Source organism: Syzygium oleosum, unplaced genomic scaffold (genome assembly GCF_021117445.2).
Source record: "Syzygium oleosum isolate NSW1041296 unplaced genomic scaffold, Sole_v2.1 Sole_v2.09, whole genome shotgun sequence".
Lineage (NCBI taxonomy): Eukaryota > Viridiplantae > Streptophyta > Magnoliopsida > Myrtales > Myrtaceae > Syzygium > Syzygium oleosum.
This window is the reverse complement of record NW_026607493.1, coordinates 12,328,983-12,343,260: the sequence shown is the minus strand read 5'-3', so window position 1 is coordinate 12,343,260 and position 14,278 is coordinate 12,328,983. Positions and strand designations below refer to the sequence as shown.

Genomic DNA, 14,278 nt, shown 5'->3' with positions numbered 1-14,278 from the left:
TTAGATTTCATCTCTGCTTTCTGTGACATATGGCCGGGTTTCTTCCGCAATTTATATGCCTAATTCACTCTCCCAGTAGTCACATGATTCTCAACATCATCGACCTTCGACCCTGCCGTACTTCTTTTTGTGGTAGGCTCGTAGTTTGTGAACCTTGAATTTTCTTCTACGCAACTTAGAGGCCTTCATTTCCCTAACAGTGTTTGATAGTTTCTGAAATAGAATCCTACATCTACATTCGCTACTGTTCTTCCACAATCCTGTCGCAGATTCCTATCCTCCAAAAGATTCGATGGAAGCTACTGGCTACGTGATTCAAGTAACCAAATCTCTATCTTAACTATGGCAGAAGTACACTGCAACGATCGATGCTGCTGAAACTGTCTACGTGTGGCATGTGATGCTACGAGTTTTGACGAAGTTTGAATTTCACGGGTTTACTCCAAAATTGTGTAGAGAGATATATGAATAACAAAATATGCAGAAGAAGCATGCGCAGACTCCTAATTAATCAGCAAAGATAGATGGAGCCAATCTCATATATCAGTTGCTACATCCCAAATAGTGCAACATGGCATGTCACTCAAGAAGTTGGTTCCAGCTTCTGAAGATGCAACTGAAATAAGGCAAAATATGAGCACTCAAGTGCTTACTGAAGACATTGTTTGCTTCAAGTATCTTTTCCATTGCATGCTTCAATTGCTAAAAAAGAACAATCCGAATTTGAACACCTCTGATTCACAGGTCGGAAATGTGAACCGCACTGGTAGTAGCTTTGGCTTCTTTTCCTGGTAACTTTTTACGCTTCTTCAGAGACTGGGGTTCTTTCAGTTTGAGTTCGTCACAATAGGACCTCAACGAGATAGCCAGGTGTTCATTCCTATGTGCTGCCACACAACAGTAGATCAAAAACAAGCAGTTGGAAAGACCCTGAAGGCGCGCTGCCAGTGTAGCCGTCGAATGACAAAAGTAGCAGCATGCACGGGGCTAATTTTTTTTTTACTTGGAATCTTAATACCCAATACAGCCTTATCTCTCAATAGAAAGTACAAAGCAGTAGAACAGGGCGATTCGACAAGAAAGAGGGCTCACCAGAGAGGATGACATCTTCCGTGTTAACAGACTTACGGCCAGCATGGCGAGCAAAACGCTCAAGGTCCTTGGCCAACTGTTCTGTTTTCATGATACAACCATAACAGTGTCAAAGAAAGACCAGCTCCAAGGCCGAACAATACAACCAGAGTTCCCAGAAGGATATCGTCGAATTCCTCAATTTGTAAAATTAAACTCCCCATAAAGCTAAGCTAGCGCTGCCATATATTCCAGGTGATTGGGACAACTGGACTGATGCAAAACAGGTGAATTCCTCAATTCGTAACCTAAGCAAGTGTGGTGCTAATCAGCTAGTGTAGCTGATACAAGCAGCCTATCATTCAACAAAAGCAGAGGACGACCAGGTTGCGAATCGAAGCAAGGGGCGCAAGTGATTTCAAGACCGAGAAGAGAAACGAGGGTGGAGAGAGACCTGAGAATTGGAAAGCCAAATCGGCGAGGCAGGCAACGACGGGTTCAGAAATCTCCAAGCCACTTCTCCGGGCTGCTCCACCAGTTACCCCAGCGGAGAAGATCCAAAAAAAAAAAAGAAAGAAGACGGAGACGGTCAGAGATTCGGCAGATTGAAATGGGGGGTGGAGGCGATGAGAGAGGGAGAGGGGGAGGGAGGGAGGGGAACCTTGAGCATGGGCGATGGAGATGGAGGAGAGTCGGAAACGATCTCGCAACACCTCCCGCACCGAATCGAACTCGCCGTCCATATCCTGATCCTCGCCGGCTATCCTCTCCGTCTCCATGAGATGAGATGAGAATCGTCTCTTCTTCTCTTCTCTTCGTCTCTTTCGAAATGGGAAAACAGCGGGAAACGCAAAAGGAAAACGCCGCCTCCGATGGGGGGAAACCCCCGCCCAAAAGGCATTGGATTGGAGTCCAACTCATGATGGGTCGGGTCGGGTCGGCTCGGTCCGGGCCGGGCGGGGGGTTGGTGATAAGCCTCCTTGTTGCCAAACAAAAACTCAGTCAGAACGTGAAAAATGGGTTTATATATTTAGAACAAGTTAGCCCGTGAATTGCGTGGTCTAAGAATGTGTGTGTCTATAAATATATTTATATACACACACATCTTTAAAATATTTACCTTTTAATATGTTTTGCATTTATTTATACCTCAAGTTAATTATCAAATACGCTGTAGGTCGATCGATGTTCTTCATCTCTTCATAAAGTTCATCGAAAACTGCCTTAATCTTTTCTTCGATGAGTCGTCCTGACACATGCCCATTTATTTGATATTTCTTGAGGGAAACACCCGTCATGACAAGCAACGGGCATTTTTCTCCTCTCCTGTTTTTTGGTTGGTTTTCTAATTGTAATCGATTGCCGTTTTATCGCATTCATTTGTTTTGTAAAACGTGTGCTATTGTTAACTTTTTGTTGGAGTAAGGTGGTGGGTATTGGTATATAGATGTGGAAACAAACCACTAGCATTGCCAGTCTCTCCTCTGCATCTCTTCTCTGGCTCTTGCTCATTCCTTAGCCACTAGCAACTGCTCCTCCCATGAATACGAGGGCCTTTGTCTGGGCTTCGCTTTTGCTCTTGATGTCCATTTGGTCCCTCACACCCACGAAAACATCAGCTGGTTGAAGACTGTCGATCAGTACTACGTTGGCTCCAACAATACCATTCAGGTCGCCTCGTGCTCCCGACCCAAGTCTCCATCTCTTTCTGTTCTAGGGAAGCAAGTTATATATGTGTGTATGATGGTTTCAGGGTGCGTGTGTTCAGAATGTACTGGATTCTGTGGTCTCTGCATTGCTTACCGATAAGAACCGCAAGTTCATCTGTGTGGAACAGGCTTGCACTTGCACCCTCTCCCCTTCTTTTTACCTTCTTTTGATTTCTTTAATGCGACTTAGCTTCCTATTTGCCCCCAACCAAGAACATGAATATATTGTACGTTGTTATTCAGGTAAGGTCTATTACCTCTGTTGATGCAGGCTTGCTTTCTTCCGACGCTGGTGGAGAGACCAGAGCGAGCAAGTCCAAAGTGCAGTCAAGCAGCTTGTGAATTCGGGTCAACTGGAGTTCGTGTAAGTCACTGACTCGCAGTCTTTTAGAATAATTAACTCACTGTTTATGTGAAGGAGAGGAAGGCCTTACTACCATCGGTTGAATTGTCTTGCACCAGTCTGTGCCTTTTAGCTTCATTTCAGTCGCTAATGAATCATCGTGATGCATTTTTTAACACACTCTTGAGGTTTTCAATTGCCGATCGTTAACTCTCGGACACAAAAATGCAGGAATGTGATTGCATGATGAGGCAACAACTCATTACATTGACATGATTGATCAGACAACCCTTGGTCACTGATTTATCAAGAAAGAATTTGGCCTAACCCCAAGAATTGGTTGGCAACTGATCCTTTTAGCCATACGTCTGTGCAGGCTTACTTGTTAGGAGCAGAGGTCTTGCCTTCTCGATATCTACTTTAGTATATACAGCTCTTCCTCTCAATGAAGAACGCTGATCAAGTCATGGATTGGATCTTTGATGATCCAGGTCCACAGGATTGAGTTCCTGACTTGCTTAACACATAGTTTGCTCTACTTACAGATTGGATTTGATTCTGTTTTCTTTACACGAAATGACTACCAAGATAGAGCCAAACGGAAAGCAGTTGAGGTAGTCTTGATTCATCTGCACAGGTGAGTGCTGGAGAATTCTCTCTTCTTCCACCTTGACAGGAGGAAACGGGAGGAACTTGATACACTCCTACAAATTGACCTGTTTTTTGTCCAGACTATTATCCAAAGCTTATTTGGATTCACAAGTATATGCATTAAGAATTTTTAGTCCTCAGTAGATATTTGACGGTGCACTTCCGGAGAACTAGAGAGTGAATGTCTTTGTTTCTCTTGTTGTCACTGCGGACAAAATTCACCGATTAGATAATTATCTTTCTGCAGGGAGAGAGCGATTGGGCAAACTCCTATACACCGACCTTTTCAGCATTAGCTTCTTCTTACACCTGCCCACCAGATTATGAATCTTGCTATGTTTAGTTTTTGGAAAATGAAAAGTTTAAGAAAACCATCATAAAGGATTCCATACTACTTTCCAACTAAACGAGGCAATTTTCATTTTGCCCTCTGCTTTTTAGTACGTGACAAATTCTATGAAATAGTTAGATGAATTAATTATTTAAATTTTGGAGGTTAATTTAAGGTGATGATAGAGGTTAATGATTAGGCGACTGTCCTTAATTTACTGTGAGAATAACAGTCTGTTCTTGGCCATAAAAAACAAAAAAAAAATAAAAAATAATTATAAATTGTTATGAGGTCCAATTTTTTAAGAATTTATGGCTCGCAGCATATTATTATTCCTATAGTAGCTCAAAGGCTATTATGCTAGCAAAGTCCTATTCAAATTTTGAAATAGCCGCAGTATTAAACTAACAGCAACCATTGACTAAGCCCAACCCACATAATCACAAGCTTTACAAGGTATACCCGTTTTTTCCACATCCACCACCACTAAGACCGCTCCATATGTTATTTCCAATTCCACTACCAGTTATATATAGGGATAAGTGTCAGAAAAGTTATAAATCTATTACATTTGTGCCAATTTAGTCATAAACCTTTTGATCCAGTACCAATTCAGTCATTCCTGCTAATTTTGATTGGATATTGCTGACGTAGACACTAGCCGGACTATATGGCACCCCCGGCGTTGACTTGAATAATTTTTAATAATATTTTGCTATTTTTCAATTTTTAATTATTTTTTCTAATTTTTTTCTTTTTTCTTTCTTTTCTATTTTCCTTTTTCTTTCCTTTTGCCAGCCACCAGCCACCAGCCATCGCTAGGCGGGTTGGCCTCGCTTGAGTGAGGGTCGCCGTCGCCCGCCACGGGCAAGGCTCGGCCAGGCGAGCCCTTGCCTGGGCCAGGGTGGTGTAATGAGAGATCAGATTAATGAAATGGTATGAATGGAGAAATATGTCTCTTATCATATTAATAAGAGATCAGATTAAGAGGGTTTGCTTAAATGACCTATTTATATCCCCATTCATATCCTTACAGATAATTCTTCCATCAAGATAGTTTTCTTGATATTGGACAATCACCATAGTTATCACGCACCTTAATGTGCTCAATAAAACGTTAATAAAATTAATTAATATTAATAACAATAAACCGAATATGGGATCACATTATTAATATTATAACATTCAAGTTTTAATAAAGCAAATACAGAGGTGCTAAAAACGAAAAGGGAACAATCTATGAGATCTCCTGCTTCTTTCATTCAAAGCTATGGCACTTACAACCCGCTTGCTTAAGCCCATCCTCATCAATTCTAGCACATTTGACGTTGATTGGACGGGATGCCTGCTTGCATCAGGCACAGCTAACCCACTTGTTTGGGTAATATTACAAATCCCAAGCGTGTGCGAGTCAAAGAAAAACTAGTGACTCTTTATTTCAGAAAAGAAAAAAAAATAAAGAGTGCAAACTGCAAAGAAACACATTGTCCAAGATATGACATGGACTAATAATATGAAATTATCAATAGCTAATGAAATTTAGGGAATACCAAACAAAAAAATTATAGAAAAACTAAAAAGAAACCGTATGGAAAGGATATCTTGTATGAAGTCCATCATTTGAAAGTAAATCACGAACTTTTTTTTTTTTGGTCTGAAACAAACTGATTTTATATCATTCAAAGGACGGACCACAATAACAGAATTGACTAGAGTCCATACATAGTAAATCCCATAGAGTTCGGGAAGGTCTAGACATCCAACTGGGAGAGAGGGTCCCTTTCCGGTGGGATTTGGCAATCTAGTCTGTGGTTTGATTGGCTTCTCGTGGACAGTGGGCCAACGAGACCCCTTGTAAAGGCCCAAGAAGGACATTACACTCTTCAAACAGACTTCTTAAAGCCCACGGGCTTTTTGTCGGTTGCATAGTGTAAGTAATAGTGGAGGTGTTATCAGACAGAATACACACTTCACACGCTATTTTTCCATCTGCCATCTGCGCAGATCTATCCCGCGACCGGAGCGGTGCCTCCTTCACCGCAGTGGCTTCGATTTCCCGGAGGAGAGTGAGCTCACACTCTTTAAACCCGGCCATGAGAAGCCCCTTGTGATCTCGACACACGCCGGCCACCGATCCCTCTGTTTTGCCGTCAATCCAAGAGCCGTCGACGTTGAAAAACCACGTCCCTGTTGGTGGTGGTGTCCACCGTACAGGTGAGATCTTTTCCGACCAGCAATTCGGTTGACTTGAGCTGTGCATGCGATAATTTCTGCTCTGCAGGAAGGCATCATCTACTATTGTTCCCGGATTGAGGATTTTCTGTTGAAATACCAGGGCGTTCCTCGCTTTCCAAATCAGCCACAGTCTACCTGCGAGGCCCTCACGAGAGGATGGTTCTGAGGCTCTGGTGAGTGTTTCATCCACCCACTTGTCCATTCTTGTGACTTTTAATGGAGAAGCGTCGACCTTTACCCTCGGATCAGACCAAATTTCCTTTGTCCAGTCGCACAGGATGAATAGGTGTTCCGTAGTTTCTGGGGACTTTCGGCAAATTGGGCAAAACGAGTCAGGTAGCGCCTTTCTTTTGTGCAAATTATCTGATGTGGGTAGAGCATTTGTACACGCGCTCCACAGGAAGAAGCGGATCTTTGGTTCAGTGTGTAGTTTCCAGATTTTTTTCCATAGGGATCGGGGCGGTTGATATGATGATGATGCCTGTTCTGTTTTAGTTGGTGTAGCTGCTCTAAGTCTGGTGTACCCCTTGCCTACCGTGTACTCCCCTGTCGTGTTCCCAGTCCATATCTGTTTATCCGTGTCTGGGTTTGGCATAATCCCGGTTGCAAGAATTTCTTTCACGATTTCCTCTTGGAAGAGCTCATGCAGCCTGCTTTCATTCCATATGTTTGTCCCGTGAACAATCAGGTCGCCGACTCTCTGGGGGTCTTCTCAGTTAGCTGGGCCCCCTATCACACCCCATTCCAGCCAATTATCCTCTCTAATATTGATGATTTCTCCATTCCCAACCTGCCATTTGACTTTTGAACTTATAGCATCCCTTCCCATCAGAAGACTTTGCCACCCCCACGAAGGCCGGGAGCCCTTTTTTGCTTTCCATAGGCTTCCATTGGGGAAGTAGAGTCCTTTTAGAAGCTAGCTCCATAGGGCAGAAGGATTTTGATCAAGCCTCCATGCATTCTTTCCTAGCATAGCCTTGTTGAAGGTAATTAGGTCCCTGAAGCCTAAGCCTCCGTCTATCTTCCTCTCTTTAGTGTTTCCCACTTTTTCCAATGAATGCCCGATTTTGAAGAGTTTTGTTTCCACCAGAAGGATGCTATTTTCTGCTCGATTGCCTTACATACTGAAATGGGGATTTTGAAGATCGACATGGCATATTGGGGAAGTGCTTGAACCACTGTTTTGATCAAAATTTCCTTCCCCGCCTTGGATAGTAATTTTTCCTTCCAGCCCTCCATCTTCATGTTTACCCTTGCTAGAATCCATGCAAACATCTGTTTTTTTGTTTGACCCCAGTCTGATGGGATGCCAAGATATTTCCCGGTTTTCTCCATAATTGGTACTCTTAGTTCAGCCGCCAAATTCCTCTTGAGGTTTTGAGGACAGCCTGCACTAAAGAAGATCCCAGATTTGTTCAGATTGATTTCTTGTCCTGAGGCAAAACAATATTGATTTAAGATGTTGGCCAGATTTTGGCACTCCCCAATGGTACCATCCAGGAAAAATATGGCGTCATCAGCAAAGAGTAGGTGTGACAGCGTAGGGCAATTCCTGTTCATTCTGATCCCTTTTAAACTCCCATCCTGCAATGCCTTTGTTAGAAGGAAAGAGAGCACATTGGCCATGATTATGAATAGGTAAGGGGAAAGTGGATCTCCTTGTCTAATTCCCCGGGAAGGCTGGAAAAACTCTGAAGGCTCCCCATTTACTTTGACACTAAAGGATACGGTAGAGATGCACCGCTTCACCAAAGACACCCATGCCTCACAGAACCCCATTTTCAGCATACAGGCACATAGGAAGTCCCATTCCACTCTATCATATGCTTTTTGCATGTCTAGCTTGAGAATCGCCTGGAACTTCTGTTTTCTTTCCCTTATTCTCAGTTGGTGAAGGATCTCCTGGACTATAAGGATGTTGTCTTGAATCTGCCTCCCACAGACAAAGGCGCTTTGTTCTATTGCGATGAGGTCCGGGAGCCAAGGCTTAAGGCGGTTTGCCATTACCTTCGATATGATCTTATAACTGAAGTTGCACAGGCTAATGGGTCGGAATTGTGTGATGCTTTCTGGGCTAGACACTTTAGGGATGAGAACGATGTGTGTTTTGTTGAGCTCTGGATAAAAAAAACCTGATTGGAAAAAGTTGGTAACTAGCCGAAGTAAGTCATGTTGGATGATCTCCCAATGATGATGATAAAATTGACCATTCATCCCGTCCGGTCCCGGAGCCTTAGCTGCCCCTAGCTGAAAGGTTGCTTGTTTGACCTCTTCTAATGACACCGGTGCCATGAGTGCCTCATTCATCCCCTCTAGGATTGGAAAGGTGCATTGGTCTAATACCGGCTCGAAGTTCTTGGTGCCTACCGATTCATACAAGGACTCATAAAATTCAGTTATGTGTTGTTTCAGCGGATTAGGATCACGACACCAGAGATCATCCATTTTCAACACTGATATTTTGTTCCTTTGTCTGTGCTGAACTGTAGCTACGTGGAAGTATTTCGTATTTTTATCGCCCCACTTAATCCAGTTTATACGAGATCTCATACCCCAATATAGCTCTTCTTGCCTCCACAATATTTCAATTTGGTCTTTAATGTGCTGCATTTCTTCTCTACTAGATTCACCTATGCCCGAATTAGTGAGGGTTGTAAGTCTTCTCCTTAAAGGGTCGATCTGGTTGAAAGCATTGGAAAATTTCTTCTTACTCCACAGTACCAGAGCTTCAGTGGTCTTTTTTAGGTTGCTCGCGAAAGCAACTGAGTTGTCTTTCTTTCCGACCCAACTGACCTTGACCAACTCCTTACACTCAGGTTCCATCAGCAAAAATGCCTCGAACTTGAATTCCTTTTTCCGCTTCGTTATTCTAGGGGAGAGGGACAAGATAATTGGGCTGTGATCTGAGCCAATTGCCGGTAAGGCGATAGCTTCCACATTAGGGAAATGCACTCTCCAGTTAATGTTGCAAAGGACTATGTCTAACCTTTTCCGCACTAGAGCTACTCCTTCCCTGTTATTCGCCCAAGTAAATGCACAGCCCTTACTTTTAATATCCATAAGAGAGCACCTGTTTAGGAATTCCTGGAACACGACTAACCGGTAATGCTCCGAACCAATACCTCCCATTTTTTCCCAATGGTACAGGATTTCATTGAAGTCTCCCACACAAATCCATGGAAGGCTATTACCTGAATATATAGAATAAATATGATTCCATAGCTGGATCCTTTCTTGAAAATTTGTGGAGGCGTGAAGGAAAGTTATGCGCATTAGGGTTCCACTGTCTTGGTCTCTGCACGATATATCAATAAACTCACTAGCACTGTAATCCACTACCACTGTCACTCCATCGTTCCACAACACCGCCAAGCCGCCGGCTATCCCTATAGGGTCCACTATCTCTGAGTATTGAAATTGAATACGCCTTCTAACTCTGTCAACTGCTGGTCTTTTATTCTTAGTTTCCATCAGGAAAACTAAGTCGGGCCTTTCTTGAGCCACTAGAGCTCCAAGATGCTGGACTGTCAGGGGATTGCCCAGCCCCTGGCAATTCCAGCTCAAAAGTTTCATATAACCCCCGGTGGCTTATTAGGGCTAGCCACCAGAGCCCATTCTGTCCTTTCATCCACCAAATGGATCGGAGCATCAAGGAGCGTCTCCTCGTTAAAGGATTGGTTGAGAAGCACACTCAGACCATGCTGGTTGAATTTTTTCTGTTTCTTTACTGCTGCAACTTTCTTAAAGGATTTCAAACCTATCTTCTCTTTTCTTGAGGTCTTGACGGATTTGCCCTTAATAGCCACATCCATACTGGACATTTGGATGTCTTGCTGAGTGTTATCTTGCTGTTTTTTGCCATCTCCGACAGTTTGTGAGTACCGTTCTTTTGGATTTGCAACATGTGGCTTATCTCCCAGTAACCCTGCAACTTCCTTACCCTTAGTACTAGGCATATCCCTCTCCCTTGTAATTAATTCCCTTGGTGTTTCCGGAATAAACTCATCCTCCTCTGACACAGGAGTGTTAGTCCCGTAGTATATCTTCCAAAATGGGCTAGGTTCGCGAACTTCCAATCTCAGCTACTGCCCGAACTTGCCCCTTTTGTTTACATTAAGACCCGAATGCTCAAAAGGGACATCTTTGCAGTAGGTAGCGTAATGCCCTATTCGCCCACAAGAGTAGCAGAAATGTGGGAGCCTTTCGTATCTAAAATCCACCCAAAGTTTCTTATACTCTAGGTCTACAATGGTCCCCATTTTCAACGGGTTAAAGAGGTCCAAGCGGACCTTAGCTTTGTAGCTTTTGTGAGGGCCACCCACTTTCGATTCAAACTTCACCTCCAAAACTTCGCCCATTTTTCCTGCCACCTCCCGAATCACTTCTTCTGATAAGCGCCCTCGGGGGATACCTACTAAGTGTACCCAAAATGCGCAATGGGTAAATTCGTAACAATGGTCGAGAGTATCCGGGTCACCTGGTTGGAGAACAAGTAAGTTGCTAGAGAATGACCACGGGCCAGATTCCCACACTCTTTGCTTTTCCTCTAGAGACGAAAACGAAAATGAGAAAAACCCCGGCTCAATCAACTCGCATTCTAACATATCAATTTTCCATTCTCTCTTCATCGTGTTTAAGAACACTTGAAAATTCACGTTTGGTTTCGAATACAACTTCCCATACAAGGACAGCTCACATTCTCTCTATTTTTCTGCAGGGATGTCGCCTTTTAGCACTACTACGTCATCAACTGACCATAGATCCCCCAGTTCCTTACACAGGGCAGCCAAGCGAGCATCATAGACTGCCTCTTTTTCCATCGCAACTGTTGGGAGCCAAGGAGGACTAACCCTCTGAATGGACCACACCTGGCATAGCACTTGAGACTACCATTTCCGGCCTTTGAGTTTATGGGTAACAGCACTGCCAGAGACAAGAACTGCTGAAGCGCCTAACACTGAGGTTCCTAATTCGCAAAAACACGACTGGTGCTTCATATTATGACGTCGCATCTGACATCCCAGAGTTAGGGGAGAGAGAGGTGGAAAGGAGGGTGAGATGGTTTGTTAGCTGGGGCAGGGTTATGAGTAGCGATGGTTGTGAAGGTTTACAGGAGAAGAATTGAGGGGATTTGTCGTGGTGTAAGAGTAAGTGCAACCTGACCCACAATGGAGGGCCCCATAACTCTGACGTGGAAGTGGAGACGACGGAGAGGTCACCTGGAAGCAGGCCTCACCAAACAAAGAGCTACCCAAGACTTGCTTGTGCCATTAACGGGAAAGGGCAAGCTCGGTTTAGGGCACAAGAAGGCTGTACGAAATGGCAAGAGAGAGGGCTGGGTCAGAGTAGAAATAGGTGTTAGACTTTGAAGGGGTAGGGATTATAGTGGGTTGAAGATGGAAATGGGGAAAGTTAGGGCTTGGAGCAGGAGCTATCACCAAAGGGATAGAGAGAGAAGCTCTGATGGAGGAGAGCCTATATCCCCAGTTCTCAAGATTGAGATGGATTTGCCGACTTGATTAGTAAATCACGAACTTGCTCTTTATATATTTCAACCATTTGCACAGCAACTTCATATGAAACAGTTTTATGCTTTGTGCAATTTTGAAAAAGATCATTTAGGGCTCGATAATTGACACATCAATCCTCCCTTGATGATGCACCAGATCCACTCTGTTATTAGCATAACAACGTCTTTTAATAAATAAAAAAGCGGTCCAAATTTTATAAAGGCAAACAAAAATTCTGACATACCATCGTATATGTTTTTCCTAATCTAGTAGGACCCTAGGCAAATACACAAACGTTATATCCGTCCAAAACAGATCGAATTAATGGTCGAGATGTTAGGTCGCACGTATAAGTTATGTTAGAGAAATCTCACATCAGAGAATTAGTGTGGTGTAGAGCAGTTAATATATCATTGTTGGCCCATAACTCATTAATTTAAACTTTTGAGTGAATGTGAGTCCAACTATATGTATCAAGAAGCTCGGACTTAGGCTCCCCTTTGGTAATCTCCCTGGGAGAAAGCTTTTGTCACATTCTCATCACTTTATAAGTGTGAGGGAAAGCCTTTTGGGGTGAGGGAGAAACATTGTGTTGCATTAGGACCTTGAGCTAGCTTTTGGGTGTCACCAATACCATCAACTGTCTTCTCTTTCGTGCTTTGACCTAAGAAGATCGGTTTAATTCTACGGTACACTCTGATATGTCATGATCATCAAACACAAAAAGCAAAATAAACGCAAGTAATTTTCAATTATTGTGGTAATTTTGAGTAGCATCTGCTGCTAACCCTTTCAATTTTACTCATAATCAATTTGAATCTAGAGATCATGAGGAAGTGACACGAGAAAGATTCAACAGCCGATAGCAGTTATAAGCGCAGCCATACCCAAGTCACTTTGTTCCCCTAAGTGTCATCTTATGTTCTTCAAGAGTTCATTTTTCATAAATTCTGCGACTGCTCTCAAGTCCTAACAATCCAATGTACTCATTGTGAAAGAGTCCATTGTCAACTTAACGAAATATCAATAGAAGGATGGCTAACAGACTTGCAAAGCATTGACCTGAAAGTCAACAAAGCTTTGCTACTCCTCTTCTTTTCTCTTCCATTTACGATATTGATTTGCAGAAGCAGCCTCCTCCGTCGAATCCTCTAGTAGACACTCAAGCGCATCCACCTTCTTTTCCAATTTGATCTTATCAATCTGCATCATTAAAGCAATGATCTAGTAGGACCATAGGCAAATACACAAACATTATATCCGTCCAAAACAAACTGAATTAATGGTCGAGGTGTTAGGATGCATGTGTGAGTTGGATTAGAGAAATCTCATGTTGGAGGACCAAACACCTTGTTTTTTAGCTGCTTTTGGGGTGAGGGAGAAACATTGTGGGATGCTTTTTGAGATGCTTTTGGTGTGAGGGGGAAATATTGTGTTGCATTAGGACCTTGAGCTAGCTTTTGGGTGAGAGAGAAACTCTGTGTTGCAGTAGGACCAAACACCTTGTTGAGCCTAGTGCTGTCTCTTCCGTGCTTGGGATTTGAAATTACCAATTCGCCGAATAAATAACTTTTGCCCTTACTAAGTATCTCAAAAGTATGCAACTAAGTGAATACTATATGTTTTCATTTGATTTTCCCCCATTAAACCGATACAGCTTCATAAACAAATCTAGAATCATGACAAATGTAGTCGTGTCATAAGGGAAATAACCTACATAATATGAAATGTCATGATATTTTTTAAGATTAAGAATACTATGCAAATTACTAAAATAACCACTGATGAAATTTGGCCCCCACAAAGAATTTTTTTTTAGATCCTTCTCTCTTTACGACCGAATTATTTGTCATGAAAAATGAAATTGATCTACTGAAGTGTTGCTTAGAAAATAGTCCTATTAGACCAGCTATGTGCACATATTACCACAGCAACTTGTCGAATGGTGGACTTTGTTAAGCATATTTCCAACAGCACAAATAAACATGAAAGACATGCTCAATCATAGAGGAAAGTGAAACACAGGATTTGAAGACAACGATCACACCTGAAGACTCTTTAACATCTTCACAGTGTCCTGGTAACCAAAGTATAGAAAGGAACTGTGTGAACAGGTGATAAATGAGTCATTTGATTCAAGTAAACGAGATGTTACATGGAGTACCTCGCCAACTTCAATAGTTTCCATTCTAAGCTTCGTCTCAAGTTCCTTGTAAATATTGTCTACCTGCAAGCAAAGCTAGTTAAGAACTTGTAGTACCCAATATGTGAATTTCCAAATGTGATTACATGTCTAAAATTCTCAGCTTGAAGAGTTACAGAATTGGAATAGAATCACATGCTTTTTAACTCTCATGTACTCTGTTTCTCCCTAAACCAAGCTATTTATGTCAATGTCCCTATCAGAATAACACTACTGTTGAAAGAT

The 14,278-nt window shown here is 42.6% G+C and overlaps 1 protein-coding gene and 1 long non-coding RNA gene across 2 annotated transcripts; one reads left to right on the top strand and one right to left on the bottom strand.

The window, feature by feature from the left end:
- Positions 1-507: 507 nt before the first annotated feature.
- On the bottom strand, positions 508-1,992 carry LOC115661420 (protein MHF1 homolog). The gene is given in 5 exon segments (XM_030583698.2): positions 508-887; positions 1,093-1,173; positions 1,526-1,597; positions 1,733-1,926; positions 1,928-1,992. Coding segments are annotated over 5 exon segments (561 nt in total). The 3' UTR covers positions 508-738.
- Positions 1,993-6,301: 4,309 nt separating this feature from the next.
- Positions 6,302-11,188, top strand: LOC130138980 (uncharacterized). The gene is made up of 4 exons (XR_008817225.1): positions 6,302-6,319; positions 6,387-6,513; positions 6,610-6,676; positions 11,058-11,188. It is a non-coding gene; the product is annotated as an uncharacterized LOC130138980 (long non-coding RNA).
- The last annotated feature ends 3,090 nt before the right edge of the window (positions 11,189-14,278 follow it).